The 18,293-nt window shown below is 49.6% G+C and overlaps 1 protein-coding gene across 3 annotated transcripts in view; it reads right to left on the bottom strand.

The window, feature by feature from the left end:
• Nucleotides 1-5,069, bottom strand: part of ATL1 (atlastin GTPase 1) — a 36,921-nt gene extending 31,852 nt beyond the window's left edge. For all 3 annotated transcript variants that reach the window (XM_081912041.1, XM_081912042.1, XM_081912043.1), the window contains exon 1: nt 4,976-5,069. In XM_081912041.1, coding sequence (XP_081768167.1) covers nt 4,976-5,009 — 34 coding nt within the window. In that variant the 5' untranslated portion in view covers nt 5,010-5,069. The remainder of the gene's footprint in view (nt 1-4,975) is intronic.
• Nucleotides 5,070-18,293: the final 13,224 nt, after the last annotated feature.

Here is an 18,293-nt window from a genome sequence, read left to right as displayed (position 1 = left end):
GCAAGAAGTTCTGTAAGGAGAAATATATGAAGTGCTACAAAGAAGAGAAAGAAGAGAGATATTAGTTATGAGATTTAAATATAATAGGGAAAGTAAGAAATGTACACTAAGAGATTAGATTGGAAAATTTTCAGATGAGATTGATGGAAGTAAAAAAAAATGTATAAGATGTAAAAGTATGTTTAATTACTGTTGAAAATGATATGTTAAAAAACTAATTAAAAAATATAAAAAAATAAAAATAAAGCGGGATATCAAATCCAAAACTCTTCTTCTCCAAGGAAGAACAGCTCACCACTTTGTTCTACTTCTCTGCAGTATTTAAAGGAAAAACTTGCAACTCAACCAGACCCTTCTCCCCATTTTAGCTGCAGCTGCGTGGCTAAGGCAGGGAGGGAGGGAGAGCAGTATGGGAAGAGCTCTGTCAATCTTCACAGCTGCTCCAGAGGAATTAGCATTCGAGGACTTGCTGCAAAGACAAAATTTGCTACTCGGGGTTTGCAGTTGCTTGCAAAGTAGAAGAACGTGAGTGAGGCAGGGCTGGAGAAATAGGCGATGGAGAAGTCACTCTAGCTAGCATAAAGGCTATTTTGTTTTTTTAGGAGGAAATCATTTTCTGACATTAAAAAAAGATGCACATGACACTCGGCAGCCATATTCAGAAACACGGTTGGTTACAAATAAATCATAACCCCTTACACGACGCATTTTTTCCATCTTTGAAGGCACTTCACATATTTGATCTCAGCACTCTCTACAAAAACAGCAGGCCGGCATTACTATTTGTAGGTTGCAGATCATAGAAAATAATAATAATAATAATAATAATAATAATAATAATAATAATAATAATAATAATAATAATAATTTATTATTTATACTCCGCCCATCTGGCTGGGTTTCCCCAGCCACTCTGGGCGGCTACCAACAAAGTATTAAAATACAGTGGTCTGTTAAACATTAAAAGCTTCCCTAAACAGGGCTGCCTTCTAAAAGTCAGATAGTTGTTTATTTCCTTGACATCTGGTGGGAGGGCATTCCACAGGGCGGGTGCCACTACCAAGAAGGCCCTCTGCCTGGTTCCCTGTAGCTTTGCTTCTCACAGGGAGGGAACCGCCAGAAGACCCTTGGCGCTGGACCTCAGTGTCCGGGCTGAACGATGGGGGTGGAGACGCTCCTTCAGGTATACTGGACCGAGGCCGTTTAGGGCTTTCAAGGTCAGCACCAACACTTTGAATTGTGCTGTAGAGTTGGAAGGGATCCCCAAAGGGCATCTAGTTCAAGCCCATGCACTGAAGGAATCGCAGCTAAAGCATCCCTGGTAAGCCAACCTCTATTGAAAAACATCCACCCACGTCCGAGGGTGTCCTTTCCACAGTTAAACAACTCTTGCCGTTAGAAAGTTCTTCTTAATGTTTAGTCGAGATCTTTCTTGTAATTTCAATCCATTGGTTGGGTCCTACCCTCTGGAGCAGCAGGAAAAAAGCTTGCTCCATCTTCTATTTTGACAGCCCTTCAGATGTTTGCAGCTGGCTATCATGTCACCTCTCAGTCTTCTTCAGGCTGAACATACCCAACTCCTTCAGCTGTTCCTCACAGTGATGAGTGGGGTCAAGAGTCTACAAACTATGCTCCAGGACCTCTCTTGGGGGAAGGCTGATCTGTTGCCTTTGAAAGCAGCTGGCTCTCCACAATCCAGCCACATGCAGCCTTTGTAGAAAATACTGAGGGCAGTGGCGTAGCGTGGGGGGCGGGGGGGGCAGCCGCACTGGGCGCAACATCTGGGGGGGCACGCTCAAGACTCGAGTGCTAAAATCCATGGGTTAGGGGGCACAAATTACTTGTCTTGCCCCGGGTGCTGACAACCCACGCTACGCCACTGACTGAGGGCATTCCAGGGTCCATTTTCACTTCGGAGGAGTCTGGAACAGGGAAGACTAACTGATCTGGCCAGCATTTCACATGATCCAGGCCATAAGGTCATAGCCAGTGGTGGCTGGTGGCTGTTGGAGCTGGGAGGAGGACAGAAGGCAGGGAGACCCACAACAGGCAGGCAGTGACCGCCAGAACCACCCCATGAAAAGGCAGGCAGGCAGGCCAGACTGAGATTGGTGGGGCAGTGCCCCATTTGCCCTTACCAAAGGCTGCATGTACCATCTTAAAAAAAGAAAAGTTCATGTGGCTGCTTTTGACACAGTTAATGTGAACCACCCTGGTCTAGGACAGCAGCTGCATTTTTAAAAATATAATACCATAGCTATTTTCCCAGTGCCTGTTCATCGAAATGTACAGAAATGAGTAATGGTTTCATATGCATTTTTTTTTAAATTGCAAATATATATATATATTATAATAATAATAATTTTTTATTTATACCCCGCCCTCCCCAGCCAAGGCCGGGCTCAGAGCGGCTTACAAGCAATAATAAAAACAAGATGAATGATTACAACTTAAAAACAAAAATAAAATACAACATTAAAATAATGGAACATTAAAATATTAAAATGTAGCCTCATCGCAGGAGGAGAAGGAAAAGAAAGGGGGGGAAAAAGAGAGAGAGGGAGGGAATCAAATTGGCTCCAATCCAAAGGCCAGGCGGAACAACTCTGTCTTACAGGCTCTGCGGAAAGAAATCAGATCCCGCAGGGCCCTGGTCTCATGAGGCAGAGCGTTCCACCAGGCCGGGGCCAGTGCTGAAAAGGCCCTGGCTCTGGTTGAAGCCAATCTAACTTCCTTAGGGCCTGGGACCACTAGGGTGTTATTATTTATGGACCTTGAGGCTCTCCGTGGGGCATATAATATTTCTATATATTAATTCTATTAATATATAGAAATTAATAAGGGTGTTTGCCAATTCTGGATGCAGTGACCTAGACTGGTGAACCATATGCAACTTTAGAATTTTCTACAACAACTCACCCCATCCCACCCATCCCATTAGGCCTGGGGATTTGCTGTCTGATATTGTTCCCTAGCTGGTAAATCCTGGTGAGGGGCGGAAGAGAGAGAGAGGGACTGTTCCAACTGGAAAACACCACAATGGCCTTTCCCCTTCTTCCTTCTGCTTCCCCTCCTCTCACCTGGACAGCTCCTCCTCCTTCAAATGCAACACTGCACAGTCACCATGAGTCGCTTAAACTCAACTCACCTTCCCCACTTCGCACTTTGTTCTGCAAGCACAACCAGATAATGAATCTGGAAAGCTATTGGGTGAAAAGGGAGGGGAATCCCCAATAAAGCGTTCCAATAACTGGGTGTGTGCCCCCCCTTTTAAGGTAAACCCCCAGTTCCAAACCCACAACCCCACACACTGGATCTATTCCACGTAAACCACCCCCCTTGTGCACAGTCCACCACCACCATTTTAATCAGGATTAATTAATGGGGCATTTACAACAAGTTCAGTGGTCACCACTATTGATATGGTTTGGAATCTTACCTACAACAGGTATGTGTCATAAGTGTGCAGGGATAAGGGTGTTGTTGTTGTTGTTGTTGTTTTAAATGACTGGGTGGCTAAGGAAGGACTAGAAGATGGCACTGAGTTCCCTAGAACAAGAGACCTCCAGCTGCACTGACTACCAATTCATTCCTGGGCTCAGTTGTCTCAGTCCTGGACTTTACATTTAAAGCTCTGAACCACGGCTGGGGAAAGTGGTACCCTCTGGATGCAGCTGGACTCCCACGTCCATCATCCCTGACCATTGGCCATGCCAGGTGGGGCTGCTGGGAGTTGGAGTCCAAGAACATCAGGTGGGCCACAGGTTCCCCACCCCGATCAATATCCTCCTTACAGCGCAGCACCCAGAACAGGAAACAGCACTCCAGAAACAGTCCGACTAGTGCAGAATTAAGTCAAACTCTTGTTCCTCGTGACTCAGAAACAAAGCTTCTCTTAATGCAGCCTTAAAACTGTGTTAGCTGACTCATGTTTGACTTGTGATCAAGTGCAACCTCCAATACACCCTTCACATGAACACATCAGGGATCCCTCGCGTCATGTTTGTTGCTTCCTCCCCAAACTTTGCACTGGTCTCTGTTGGACCTCCGTTTTCTACTCCTTTCTATCAAGGTCTGTTTTGAGCTTTATCCCAGACTCCTGTGGTGTCAGGTGCTCCTCCCAGTTCTGTGTCATCCGCTCATTTCACAAGATGCCCAGAATTTCTACATAATGCTACCTTATTCCGTTAGCTGCCTGCAGCATCTCTGGGTGGGAAGGCAGCCCACAAAATGCAGTAAATATACACGTGCATTAAAATTCACCCCCTTCCCTGCTGATTCAACCTCCTAGCAAACACACTCAGCACCACACCTTTGTGGCTTAGGAGATTTCCATCAGTTCACACATTATCACAACACAGAGACACCCTGCACAAAACTCCCAAGCCTGGGGAAGGGGGCTTAGAATCCGGTGCCTCCTTGTGCAGGAAGATCACGCCTAAAATTCATGATTTAAAATGGATCAGATCGCACCCACTCCTGCAAAAGCAACAATCACACATTATTTTAAACGGGGGGGGGGGGGAGAAACACTACCTTTGGCCACCAAGGAGTACTAACAGGCTACTAAAATGCATCTAACAGCCAGACACCTTTTTTTTTTTGCAAGGCCACCCTGTCTGGACCACCGTCTTCCAATTCAGGGTTTGTTTACTTCTGACAAGGGGGAAGAGAAGAAACAATGGCAACCCGCTCCCCACCCCTTGCATCTCTTTGGCCCCATTGTTCATCCTCTCCCTCTCCCCCCCCCCCCAGCCCCACAATCTGCCGGCCGGCGGGGCTGCATCCATCCACCCTCCCTGCGCCCTGTGCGCTGCGCCCCCGGGTGGGAGCCACAGCCGGGGCCGCCGGGGAGCTGGGGAGCAACATTGGGGATGGGCGCAGGGACGGGCGGCTCCTCCTGGCCTTCCTACCGCGCGCCCCGCTCCAGGATCGCCGGGGAAGGCCGCAGGAAGCGCGGCCGGGCCAGACCTACCCCAGCTGTTCCTCTCCTTGCGGTGCTTGGCCATGATCGCCGCGCCCGGTGGCGGCGGCTGCGGCTGCCGCGTCGCAGGAAGCCTGGGCCGGGCCTGGGGATGCTGCGGCGGCGGCGGCGGCGAGGCGAGGACGAGGGAAGCGGCGCTCAGCTGCGCATCTCCGGCGGGAGGGCGCAGGGAGTGGCGGCGCAATCCGGCTGGGGCGCAACCGCGGCTGGGCGGGGACGGGGCGCCCCCTCCGCCGGCGTCAGCCTCCGCCTGCTTCGGGCGCGCGCGCGCGCGTCGGGGATCGCGGGGAGGCCGCAGCGCGGGAGCACCTGCAGGCGGCGGAGGCGGCCGCGGCCACGCGCGCGCGGCGGAGGCGCCGCTCCCGGCGCGCAGCCGGCACTGCAAATGCGCCCAAGCAGCAGCAGCAGCATCGCAGGGCGCACGGGACCCCTTCGGGGACCGCGAGAGGCGCTTTGGGTTGTCCCCAGAGCCGGATGCACCTCGGCTTTTTGGCTTTTTGTTGAGACAAGCCCCTGCCCCGGGCAGCTTACAATCTGTGGTGCGCTGCCCTGCCGGAGAGGGAGGCTGGGGTCAACAGGAAAGGACCCGCGCGCACGTGTGAACGGCACACGCGTGTTTCTGGGAGTGGGGTCCTCTGCAACAGGCGTTGCCCAGACGACAGCCGTCTCCGCATCTCTGCAGGTGTGTTAAAGGGCAACTGGAGGTGCGGAGGATGCCGAGGCCAGTTTTGGGTACCGGAAAAGCACAGGATGCAGCGTCTCTTAAGGCCGGGCATCTTGTTAGCTGTTCCCAAACCTTCACGACCAAGGCAGGCAGGCATGCATTTATGTTGTACTGTATACTGCCCTTCATCCGAAGATCCAGGCTGGTTCACAACAGAAAAAACACACTTAATGAGAATACAAAATAAAGTACGCAATAAAACAAAACCACAAACTGGTGAATGCCACACTTACAACCAGTTCCTTGTCTGGATGCAGTGTTGTTGCTGTTGAGTCGTTTAGTCGTGTCCACCTCTTTGTGACCCCCTGGACCAGAGCACGCCAGGCCCTCCTGTCTTCCACTGCCTCCCGCAGTTTGGTCAAACTCATGCTGGTAGCTTTGAGAACACTGTCCCACCATCTCATCCTCCTTCGTCCCCTTCTCCTTGCGCCCTCCATCTTTCCCAACATCAGGGTCTTTTCCAGGGAGTCTTCTCTTCTCATGAGGTGGCCAAAGTACTGGCGCCTCAGCTTCAGGATCTGTCCTTCCAGTGAGCACTCAGGGCTGATTTCCTTCAGAATAGAGAGGTTGGATCTTCTTGCAGTCCATGGGACTCTCAAGAGTCTCCTCCAGCACCAGAATTCAAAAACTCACCCGCCTAGCCGACGCTAACACTCCTGCACTTCGCAACAGCCTCCTAACCTTTGTCTGTCTCCTCACCGCCAGAAGCAGCCGATTGCCCACCCAATTGCCGCAGCAACACCCAATCAACACCACCCCTTGCCGCAGACAAAACACAGTCTTATACACAGAAAAGTACGGTATCTACCCGCCGCGCTGAATTCAGTAGGACTCCCAGGTAAATGTGCAGGTGATGGCAACCCTACGAACGCTTGTCTTGGAGTTAGTCCCTTTGGCTTACTTCTGAGTAGACATGCACAGGATCACACTGTTCCCAGGCTAGCACAGTGAAGATGGCAATGCCAGAATGGCTCTGCTCTGCTTTCACAGTTGGAGGTAGCAATGGTTCTAAATATCATCTGGGAACTGCCAGAGGGGAGAATATTATTGTTCTCTGTTCAAGGCAGGCATCTGGTTGACCGCTGTGAGATCAGGATGCTGGACTGCACGGGTCATTGGCCTGATCCAGCACGCTCTTGTTATGTTCTTCATAGGCCTGGATCTGGCCTGTTGTTGCCATGATAGCAGCTCAGGATCTAGCAGATCCAGTTCTGCCCCTAAAACGCTTCCACTGGCAGCCACTGGTGACCAAACCCCTTCGAAAGGTCAGATAAAGAAGCAGGTCTAGATTGCTCTGTTCGCTGGTCTTACTAACATAAGAAGATCTGGTCAAGGTCCTATCTAGTCCAGCATCCTGTTCTCACAGTGGCCAGCGATACGATACAATACGATCATCTTTACTGTCATTGTCCCATAGAGAACAATGAAATTGAAAAAATCTACATCAGGCCTTCAAAAACCAGCAAGCCTGCTATCCCAGCCTGGTTAACCCCCTAAAAAGTCTGATACCCCATAATTAAATACAATATACTCCCACAGAGACTACCTTACACTGCATTTAAAACCAAAATCACATCTGGATAGAAACTGTTTCCCAGGTGGCTAGTCCTAGTCTTTATAACCCTGGACCTTCTTCCAGAAGGCAGAAGCTGAAAGAGATCATTTCCAGGGTGCGCACTATCCTGCGCTATCTCTGCAGCTTTCTTATGGCACCTGCAAACGTAGATTTGATCCAAGGTGGGAAGAGTACACCCAATTATTCTATCCGCAGTCTTTACAACCCTAGACAGCATTGTTTTTCCCTGACCGTGCAGCTCCCAAACCACACACACAGACCATAAGTGAATACACTCTCCACAGTACCATGGTAAAATGCCACCAACAGGTCCTTTGAGAGATTATTTTTCCAGAGGATTCTGAACCAGATGCCTGTGGAAGGCTCACAAATGGGACCCGAGCATAAGAGCCACTCTGCTCACCTGTGGTCTCCAGCAAATGGCATTCAGAAGCCTGATCCCATGGAAATTACTTCCCCGGCATATCTACTTAACATGGCAGAGGGAAGGGCTTACTGGCAGGTGTTACACTGGTATGAAGGTAAAGGTAAAGTGACCCCTGACCAGTCGTGACCAGTCGTGACCAACTCTGGGGTTGCACTCTCAACTCGTTCTATAGGCCGAGGGAGCCGGCGTTTGTCTGCAGACAGCTTCTGGGTCATGTGGCCAGCATGATTTCTCTGGCAAACCAGAGCAGCACACGGAAACGCCGTTTACCTTCCTGCCGGAGTGGTACCTATTTATCTACTTGCACTTTGATGTGCTTTCAAACTGCTAGGGTGGCAGGAGCAGGGACCGAGCAACGGGAGCTCACCCCGTTGCGGGGATTCGAACTGCCCACCTTCTGATCAGCAAGTCCTAGGCTCTGTGGTTTAACTCGCAGCGCCACCCTTGTCCCTTTACACTGGTATAGAAGGCCAAAAAGGGGGGTTACGCCATGGGCAGGGGACGGGTGTGTTGGAGGCAGGGCGACGGGTAAACAAAGCGACTGTATTCCCAGAATAGCCAATAAGCTGCCCTCCAGATGTTGGACTGCAGTTCCCATCTCCCCTGTCTGTTGGCCATGCTGCCTGAGGCTGATGGGAGTTGTAGTCCAACAAGATCTGCAGGACACCACATTGGTCAGCCCTGCTGTCCCCTCCCTTCATTCACTGATTCTGTCCACATACCTCAGTGGAGTCTTTGCTATCAAAAATGCAGGGGCAACTGAATTTACAGGAGTTGGGGTTCAGTCAAGTTGCTGCAGGAAACAATCAAAGTCCGCTCACACAAAGGGACATTCTTTCACTCCACCCCACCCATCCTAAATCTGCTCTGGATGGCCTGGGGGAATCCCACACTGTGCAGTTGTGTCTATTAACTTCACTGGACCTACTCAGAGTAAGACCACCATCGAAACAATCCAAAAAAGCATTTTAAGATTTATGCAAAGGATTAGGGTGCGTCATTAAAGTGGGTGGGATTCCCTTCCTGACCAGCCCTGTTTGCTTTTGCAATAGGGCTTTCCCCCTCCCCCCCACCAGGTACCCCCCAAGTGGCTCTTGAGTGTTTGGGAGGGCATGGGGTGGGGAAAGGGGGGGTGTCAACCTGCCTGGATGCTCAAAGCAGACAGAATGACTGGAAGAGTGCAATATTTAATTCCACCCTCTGTCTGCCTCATTGGCACAATCTTGCGCTCAGAAATAAAGGGACAGAGGCAGGGGGATCTGGCCCACTCTGGTCTTGCATGTTAGAGATACAATGCGGCAGAGCAAGAATATGTGTGTGATTCTGCAACAACAGCAGCAAGAATACTTATCGCAAAGTATTGGAAGACACAAGATTTGCCCACCTTGGAAGAATGGCAGATGCAATTGATAGACTAGATGGAACTGGCAGAAATGACTGGCAGAATCCGAGACATGGGAGAAGAACAAACAGAAGAAACAGACTGGAAGAAATTTAAAGATTATCTGCAAAAACATTGGAAATTATTTGAATGTTAAAGTGATGCAGGATAGTGAGACAATGTGGCATTAGTGACAAAGTTGAAAGGAATATGCAAAGATGTTTTATAAGTAACAAGTAAAGAAACACAGTTAAATTAATCAAATGATGGGGGATTAGAAGATAAGTGGACAGCAGTGGGAATTGTTAATTTAAAAGAAATTAAGTAATATTAAGTAATATTAAAATTAGTCAAAATAGAGCAAGAATTTGCTGAAACTAAATTGGAAATTTGAATACAGAAAAGGGAGATGTGAGGAAGTCGGGAAAGTAAGTTATATGAAACTAAGAGGTGAACTTATATATTTTTGTTTGATTTTTGTGTTTTTTACTGTTTATTGTTTGTTATTGTGTTGTTTTATCTTGTTTGTTATTATAAAATCTGTTGAAACTTAATAAAAATCTTTTTTGGGGGGAAAAAAGAATATGTGTGTGATTGTGTGTGTTTTTCTGGGCAGGCTGTGACAGAAGAAGCCTGTTTTACTGAACCCATGTGCAAGAACAGATTTTATGCGGCTCACCCCAAGAGTGTTGGTGAGAATTGGCCTGTGGAATGACGTCTCAGAGAGGAATGATTGCCCATGCCTGCTATGTAGCAATGGTTCAAAATCATTTGTACATGAGAGACTTGCAGCAGGATGGGGGAACCCTTTTTCTGCCCAAGGGCCATATTGCTTTCTGGGCAATCTCCTTGGGGCCACATGCTGTTAGTGGGCGCAACCAAAAACGGGTAGCACAACAAATGTAAATGTTTCCTTTGTACAGGAGATTAGTTTGCATACACACTCACCCCCGCCCCTTTGTATCCTCCTCCATCCAGGCAAGAAAAAGGCAATAATAATAATAATAATAATAATAATAATAATAATAATAATAATAATAATTTTATTTATACCCTGCCCTCCCCTGCCAAGGCCAGGCTCAGGGCGGCTAACAACCAATAATAAAAACGAGTTCAATGAATACAACTTAAAAACAAGATTAAAATACAACATTAAAACATTAAAACAATTAAAATGCAGCCTCATCACAGAAGGAGAAAGGAAAAAGAGGGGGAGGGAATCAAGTTGACTCCAAGCCAAAGGCCAGGCGGAACAACTCTGTCTTACAGGCCCTGCGGAAAGAAATCAGATCTTGCAGGGCCCTGGACTCATGAGACAGAGCGTTCCACCAGGTGGAGCCAGTGTTGAGAAGGCTCTGGTTGAGGCTAATCTGACTTCTTTGGGGCCCAGGACCTCTAGGGTGTTGCTATTTATGGACCTTGAGGCTCTCCGTGGGGCATACCAGGAGAGGCGGTCCCGTAGGTACGAGGGTCCTAGGCCGTGAAGGGCTTTAAAGGTCAAAACCAGCAGCTTGAACCTGACCCTGTACTCCACCGGGAGCCAGTGCAGCTGGAAAAGCACTGGGTGAATATGCTCCCATGGCAGAGACCCCGTGAGGAGCCTCGCTGCAGCATTCTGCACCCGCTGGAGTTTCTGGGACAGCTTCAAGGGCAGCCCCGCATAGAGTAGTCAAGCCTGGAGGTGACCGTCGCATGGATCACAGTGGCCAGGGCAGGGCGGGAGTTCTAGCCAAAACTAAATAGGATGAGAAGTAGGGTCAGTGATGAGTGTGGCCTGGGGAGAATTCCAAGGGCCAGTTAGAAAGGCCTGGGGGCCGCATCCAGTCCCTGTGCCAGAGGCTCCCCAGCCCTGGCCTAGAGTTTAAGTTTTTAAAATTATATTGCTGACACTTCTCCACTGCTGTTTTAAGGTTCGTGGAGATTCATATTTATATTATATGTTTACTTATGATTCCATGACATCACGGCAGCTGAACCAGTAGCATCCCATAGTAAGCAACAGCCCTTTTGTTAGCCCATCGTGTAGGTAAGACGTGATCTAATTATCAGCTTCAGCGATAACCCACATAATTGCTTTGGTTGGAGTCTTACATTACATTACAGAACCACTTCCTGTATTTGGCAGGTGGGTTTTTAATGGTTTCTGGTGAGAGTGCTGATTATATTTGTGGTGGGGATGTATTGCCACAGGCCCTGCAGAGAATGCCACTGCTATATCGGGGGAGCAGCTTATTCTGCTGCTCCCCCAACAGCCCCCACCCCCATTGAGTTAATGCAGGATTTTCTCGGCCACTCACAAACACTCATCACGAGACTAAAAGCACTCATTTCAGTGGTGTTTTTAAAAATATCTGATCCTGCAACAATCAATAAAAATGCTAATATTTGAGTGGTCAGTTAGTTCCAGCTTGATACAGAACCATGCCATTATTATTATTATTATTATTATTATTATTATTATTATCATTTCATGACCATTTAGTTTCACTGTTATAATCCCCACCCATGAATATGTTTGTCTGTTGGTATAGACATGCATACATACAGCATATCTGCAAGATGACGGTAGCACTTCATTAATCTGATAAACTGGGCTCTAATCTACTTATGCCAAAATTAATCTGCTACTTTTAAGCTTCTAGAAGTCTGTTTAGAGGGGGGAGATACAGGGAGGAGCATCCGGCGTGCAGATGAGTTACACACAGAGATTAGCCATTTAACTTTATCCACATTGTAAGTGGGAAGCATAATGGACTTTCTCCTTCCCCTATACCTTGTGCAGGACGGTTTGTAAGTGGAAACGCACTCATATCAAGCGGGGTAGACAATCGGGCTTCCAGTCCAAGTAAGTGTTTGTGTGAATACAGAACCAGGGGAGTGGTGTTAAACAGAGCAGAGCCACAATGTGTGTTTAAAGCAAAACAAAAAAAATTCCTTCCAGTAGCACCTTAAAGACCAACTAAGTTAGTTCTTGGTATGAGCTTTCGTGTGCATGCACACTTCTTCAGATACACTGAAACAGAAGTCACCAGACCCTTCTATATAGTGAGAAGGTGGGGAGGGGTATTACTCAGAAGGGTGGTGGGAATGGGTGATTGGCAGATAGCTGTGATGAGCCTGTTGACGACTCAAAGCCACTTTTCACATTCTCACCCCTTGCTTTTTCCTGTAAGACCTATTGCAGTCGTTAAGAGTCGTCAACAGGCTCATCACAGCTACCTGCCAATCACCCATTCCCACCACCCTTCTGAGTAATACCCCTCCCCACCTTCTCACTATATAGAAGGGTCTGGAGACTTCTGTTTCAGTGTATCTGAAGAAGTGTGCATGCACACGAAAGCTCATACCAAGAACTAACTTAGTTGGTCTTTAAGGTGCTACTGGAAGGAATTTTGTTTTGTTTTGACTATGGCAGACCAACAGAGCTACCTATCTGTTTAAAGCAAGACACATTTGAAGCACATGACTTCACCCAAAGAATCTGGGAACAGCAGTTTCACCCCCACAGAGCTACAATTCCCAGCCCTCTTAACAAACTACTGTTCCCAGAGTTCTTTGGGGAAAGTCATGCATGTTAAATGTGGGTTGGATGTGCTTTAAATGCACGGTGTGACCTTTATATTTGTGAATATAAAACCTTTTGGTGCACAGGTAGTCTTTCCTGCTGAAGGCCGTGGCCCAAGAGGAGTGAGGAAAACGCTTGAGGTGAACCACTGGCTTTTGGCTTCTTGGATCATGGTCTCCGCTTCCTTGAGGTAGGACTTCTGGCAAGAGATGGGCTGCACCTCACAGCAGTTGGCAAGAATGTGTTTGTCAAGAGTCTTGAGAATCTGATCGGGACAGCTTGAAACTAGATCTTGGGGAGGGAGAAAACAATACGGACGACAAAAGAACACCTGGGACTGGGGGCAACAGCTTCATTGATGCACAGGAAAGTGAGGTGGTGTTCCAGAAATCTGCTAAAGGGCAAGAAACCAAGGGAAGGAACCAGCTGCAGGGAACAGCTGCATGGTTCCAGTTGTCTCTACACAAATGCACAGAGTATGGGATGAAGGAATTGAGGGGATGCTCATCAAATTTGCACATGGCACCAAACTGGGAGGGGTAGCTAATGCCGCAAAAGACAGAATCAGAATTAAAAATGACCTCAACAGATTGGAGACATGGGCACAAGCTAACAAAATGAACGTCAACAGGGACAGATGTCAGGTTCCGCCCTTAGGAAGACTCAGAAGCACCAATTCTGGGCGTCACAATTTAAGAAGGATGTTGACAAGCTGGAAGGTGTGCAGAGGAAGGCGACCAAGATGACCAAGGGTCTGGAAACTAAGCCTTATGAGAAACGGTTGGAAGATCTGGGGATGCTTAGCCTGGAGAAGAGAAGACTGAGAGGAGATATGATAGCCAGCTTCGAATATCTTAAGGGCTGTCACATGGAGGAGGGAGCATGCTTGTTTTCTCCTGCTCTGGAAGGTAGGACTGGAACCCACGGCTTCAAGTTACAGGAAAGGAGATTCAGACTAAACATTCTTTCTGACAGTAAGAGCTGTTTGGCAGTGCAACAGACTCCCAAGCAAGGTGGTGGACTCTCTCCTTCCTTGGAGGTTTTTCAGCAGAGGTTGGGTGGCCCTCAAACAGGGATGCTTGAGCTGAGATTTCTGCATTGCAGGGGGTTGGACTAGATGACCCTCAGGGTCCCTTCCAACTCTTAATATTCTATGATTCTATAAGAACATAGGAACATTGGTTCCAGATCAGGCCAACAGTTGCCCTCTCCCCACAGGTAGTTCCTGGCATTTGGGGACAAAATGCCTCTGGAAGCATACAGCCCTGCAGTTTGTGCCAGATTAATTATCCCAAAGAGGTGTGATTATATGCTTGTGTTTTTTTAAAAAAAGGTGGTAACAACTGGTATCCACACATTGAAAGAACTTTCTGAAGGAGCGTCTCCACCCCCATCGTTCTACCCGGACGCTGAGGTCCAGCGCCGAGGGCCTTCTGGCAGTTCCCTCCCTGCGAGAAGCCAAGTTACAGGAAACCAGGCAGAGGGCCTTCTCAGTAGTGGCACCCGCCCTGTGGAACGCCCTCCCACCAGATGTCAAAGAGAACAACAACTACCAGACTTTTAGAAGACATCTGAAGGCAGCCCTGTTTAGGGAAGTTTTTAATGTTTGATGCATTACTGTATTTTACTATTTTGTTGGAAGCCGCCCAGAGTAGCTGGGGAAGCCCAGCCAGATGGGCAGGGTATAAATAATAAATTATTATTATTATTATTATTATTATTATTATTATTACTACTACTACTATGAGCTTGCCCATTGGGCGCATGTGTGCATGAGAGATAAAGATTGCCTGCTACTCCTTATGAGTTAATCTGGAACATTACAAGAACCCTGCCAATGGCCCCTCTAGCCTAGGATCCTCACAAGAGCAGTTCTCTCCTGGGTGGTTCCCAGCAACTGGCCTTCCGAAAATGTTTCTGGCCCTCGAGGGAGAGCAGAGCCACTGTGGCCAGTAGTATCCACAGGCAGCTAGCTGTCTTCTCCACAAATTAATTTGTCGCCTCCTCTTTTGAGGCCTGTTGTCTTTGTCCATGGAGTTTTCTTGGCAGGGATACTGGAGTGGCTTGCCGGTTCCTGCTCCAGGTGGATCACGTTTGGTCAAAACTCTCCACTATGACCTGTCCATCTTGGGTGGCCCTGCACGGCATAGTTCATAGCTTCTCTGAGTTATTCAAGCCCCTTCGCCACGGCAAGGCAGTGATCCATGAAGGGGAACAACTGACTGGTTCAAAATTGGGAAAGGAGTACGACAAGGCTGTATATTGTCTCCCTGCTTATTTAACTCATATGCAGAATTCATCATGCGAAAGGCTGGGCTGGATGAATCCCAAACCGGAATTAAGATTGCCAGAAGAAATTAAAGAACCTTTTAATGAGAGTGAAAGAGGAGAGTGCAAAATATGGTCTGAAGCTCAACATCAAAAAACTAAGATCATGGCCACTGGGCCCTTCACCTCCTGGCAAATAGAAGGGGAAGAAATGGAGGCAGTGAGAGATTTTACTTTCTTGGGCTCCATGATCACTGCAGATGGTGACAGCAGCCACGAAATTAAAAGACACCTGCTTCTTGGGAGAAAAGCAATGACAAACCTAGACAGCATCTTAAAAAGCAGAGACATCACCTTGCCAACAAAGGTCCGTATACTTAAAGCCATGGTTTTCCCAGTAGTGATGCATGGAAGTGAGAGCTGGACCATAAAGAAGGCTGATCGCCAAAGAATTGATGCTTTTGAATTATGGTGCTGGAGGAGACTCTTGAGAGTCCCATGGACTGCAAGAAGATCAAACCTATCCATTCTGAAGGAAATCATCCCTGAGTGCTCACTGGAAGGACAGACCCTGAAGCTGAGGCTCCAATACTTTGGCCATCTCATGAGAAGAGAAGACTCCCTGGAAAAGACCCTGATGTTGGGAAAGATGGAGGGCACAAGAAGAAGGGGATGACAGAGGACGAGGTGGTTGGACAGTGTTCTCGAAGCTACCAGCATGAGTTTGACCAAACTGCAGGAGGCAGTGGAAGACAGGAGTGCCTGGCGTGCTCTGGTCCAGGGGGTCACGAAGAGGCGGACACGACTAAACGACTCAACAACAACTTTTGAAGCCTCCCAGGTTGGTGGCCACCGCTGCCGCCTCCTGTGGGAGGGAGTTCCACAGGTTACCAACGCGCTGCTGCTCGGAGGGGGAAAACAACAGCCTCCATTTCCTCTGCCTTGAATCTCCAGGGTTGTCCCCGAGGGAATGGGAGACCCTTTCCCCTTCTCCTTTCCCCCAGTTTTAATCCTGCCGCCTGTCACTTTCCCCCAATTAAGCAGCGCGGTCCTGGCGGCGGCGGCCGTGAATCCACCTGGCGGGCGAGGGCCGGCCGCGGCTAATCCCTGGGCGGCGTTAATCCGGATTACCTCACGCCGGATTCCTGAATTCGGAGTGGGAAGGAGGAGAAGAGCGCGGCGGGAACCATGGCTCCTCCGAGGGGCGCCGGAGCCCGAGGCCCGAGGAGGAGGCTGGCTGGGCGGCGGAAGGCCCGCTTCGGGGCGCTGTGGCTCCGCCTCAGCCGGGCGGCTGGCGAGGAGGCCGGGCCGAGGGCGGGACGGCCAGGCGAAGGCGGCACCGGCGGCGGCGGCGGCTGCCTGGGTCTGGCGTGGCCCGGAGAGGGTTCGAGCGGCGGCGGTGTCGGGCGAGGCCGCGCGGACTGAGGAGACCAGGCCGAGCCTGAGGAGACCAGGCCGGAGCCTCGCGGCTGAGGCGGCCCCCGCCCCAAGAGGCTGCCGACCCGCGGCGGGACAAAGAGGGGCCTCGTCCTCCTCCGCCTCCGAGGCCGGCTGAGAGAGGTAAGGACCCGGGCCGGGCCTGCGCGGGGGGCAGCCGGCCTGAGGAGAAAGGAGTTCGCTTGCTCATTAGCTGGGGGGGGGAATTGGGGGTTCGGAGCCCCCCCAACTAGAGGCCTCTCAGGCCTGGGGGTCAGGTAGACTGCGAGGCGGAGGGAGGCTCTCCTAGCAGGCTAGACGGGAGGAGGTGGGTGCGGGGAGTCCATTGCCCCCCATTCAGAGATCACAGGCTGACCGGGGTGTGGGGTTTTGGGGGGGGCAGCTGGGACCCCCCTCTGGCCCACTCGAGGTGGGCTGGTGAGGGAAGGGCGGGCGAAAGCGGGCGGGGAGCGAGGCTTCTTGTGCACACGTGTACACGTGTGTTTCCTTCACACGCACCACAAGATGGTCTCCAGATAGGTGGAAAGTGGATCTGCCTCTCCTGGAGGATCTTTTCTGGGGGATCTGCAACAGACGCAGCTGTCTCCAAAACAGAAGGATGCTGCCATTGTGGAAAAAGCTTGGAGGGACCTGGAGTGGGTTTTGGGGGGTGAGATCCGCTCACTTCTGCTGCTCAAGACAAACCCCTGGACTCTGGAAATTTAGATTATAAGTGCCTGTCTTGACCACCAGGTTCTGAGTGGTGGTTCTTTTGGGGGGGTGCCTAGCAAAAACACACACACAACCACCCACCCCCCAAACGGACCCTGCAAGCCTGAAGTCTGCCAAGATGGAAAGATGCCTCCCCAATTTGGTTTGGAGTAAGGTGGGGGAAGCCCCCAGCCCCTGCCTTTATCCCTGGAGTTAGGGCTGAATGGCTGGGTTTGGTGGGTTCCCACCTCCTCTGGGTGGCCTCCTCTGGGTGGCCAACCAGATCCCTGTGGGAAACCCGCAAGCAGGACCTGAGAACCTGAGCTCTTTCCCCTCCTGTAGTTTTTCCAGCAATCTGGTACAGTAGTACCTCGGGTTACATATACTTCAGGTTACAGACTCTGCTAACCCAGAAATATTACCTCGGGTTAAGAACTTTGCTTCAGGATGAGAACAGAAATCGTGCTCCGGCGGTGCGGCGGCAGCAGGAGGCCCCATTGGCTAAAGTAGTGCTTCAGGTTAAGAACAGTTTCAGGTTAAGAGCGGACCTCCAGAACGAATTAAGTACTTAACCTGAGGTACCACTGTATTCAGAAGCAGAACAATGGAAGCAGACTAGTGACTAAGTAAAGGTACTCCTGACCAGTCATGGCCGAATCTGGGGTTGCGGCGCTCATCTCGCTTTATTGCCCGAGGGAGCCGGCGTACAGCTTCCGGGTCATGTGGCCAGCATGACTAAGCCGCTTCTGGCAAACCAAAGCAGTGCACGGAAACGCTGTTTACCTTCCCGCCGGAGTGGTACCTATTTATCTACTTGCACTTTGAAGTGCTTTCGAACTGCTAGGTTGGCAGGAGCAGGGACTGAGCAACGGGAGCTCACCCCGTCGCGGGGATTCGAACCGCTGACCTTCTGATCAGCAAGTCCTAGGCTCTGTGGTTTAACCCACAGCACCACCCACGTCCCTAGTGACTAGTAGCCATCAACAAATAGCTTTCTCCTCCATCAATTTGTCTAATACTCTTTTAAAGCCATCTAGGTTGGTGGCCATCACTGCCTTCCCTGGGAGCAAATTTCGTAGTTTAAACCGGCGCTGCGTAAATAAGTACTTTGTTTTATCTGGCCTAAATCTTCCAACATTCAGCTTAATTGGATGCCTGTGAATTCTAGTACTGTGAGAGGGAAGGAAACTCTTATCTCCTTTTTCCTTGCCATGCATAATTTTATAAACCTCCATCATATT

Source organism: Podarcis melisellensis (assembly GCF_964234715.1).
Source record: "Podarcis melisellensis genome assembly, chromosome: 1".
NCBI classification, from domain to species: Eukaryota; Metazoa; Chordata; class Lepidosauria; order Squamata; family Lacertidae; genus Podarcis; species Podarcis melisellensis.
The sequence above is the reverse complement of the archived record's forward strand: the minus strand, read 5'-3'. Positions and strand labels throughout refer to the sequence as shown.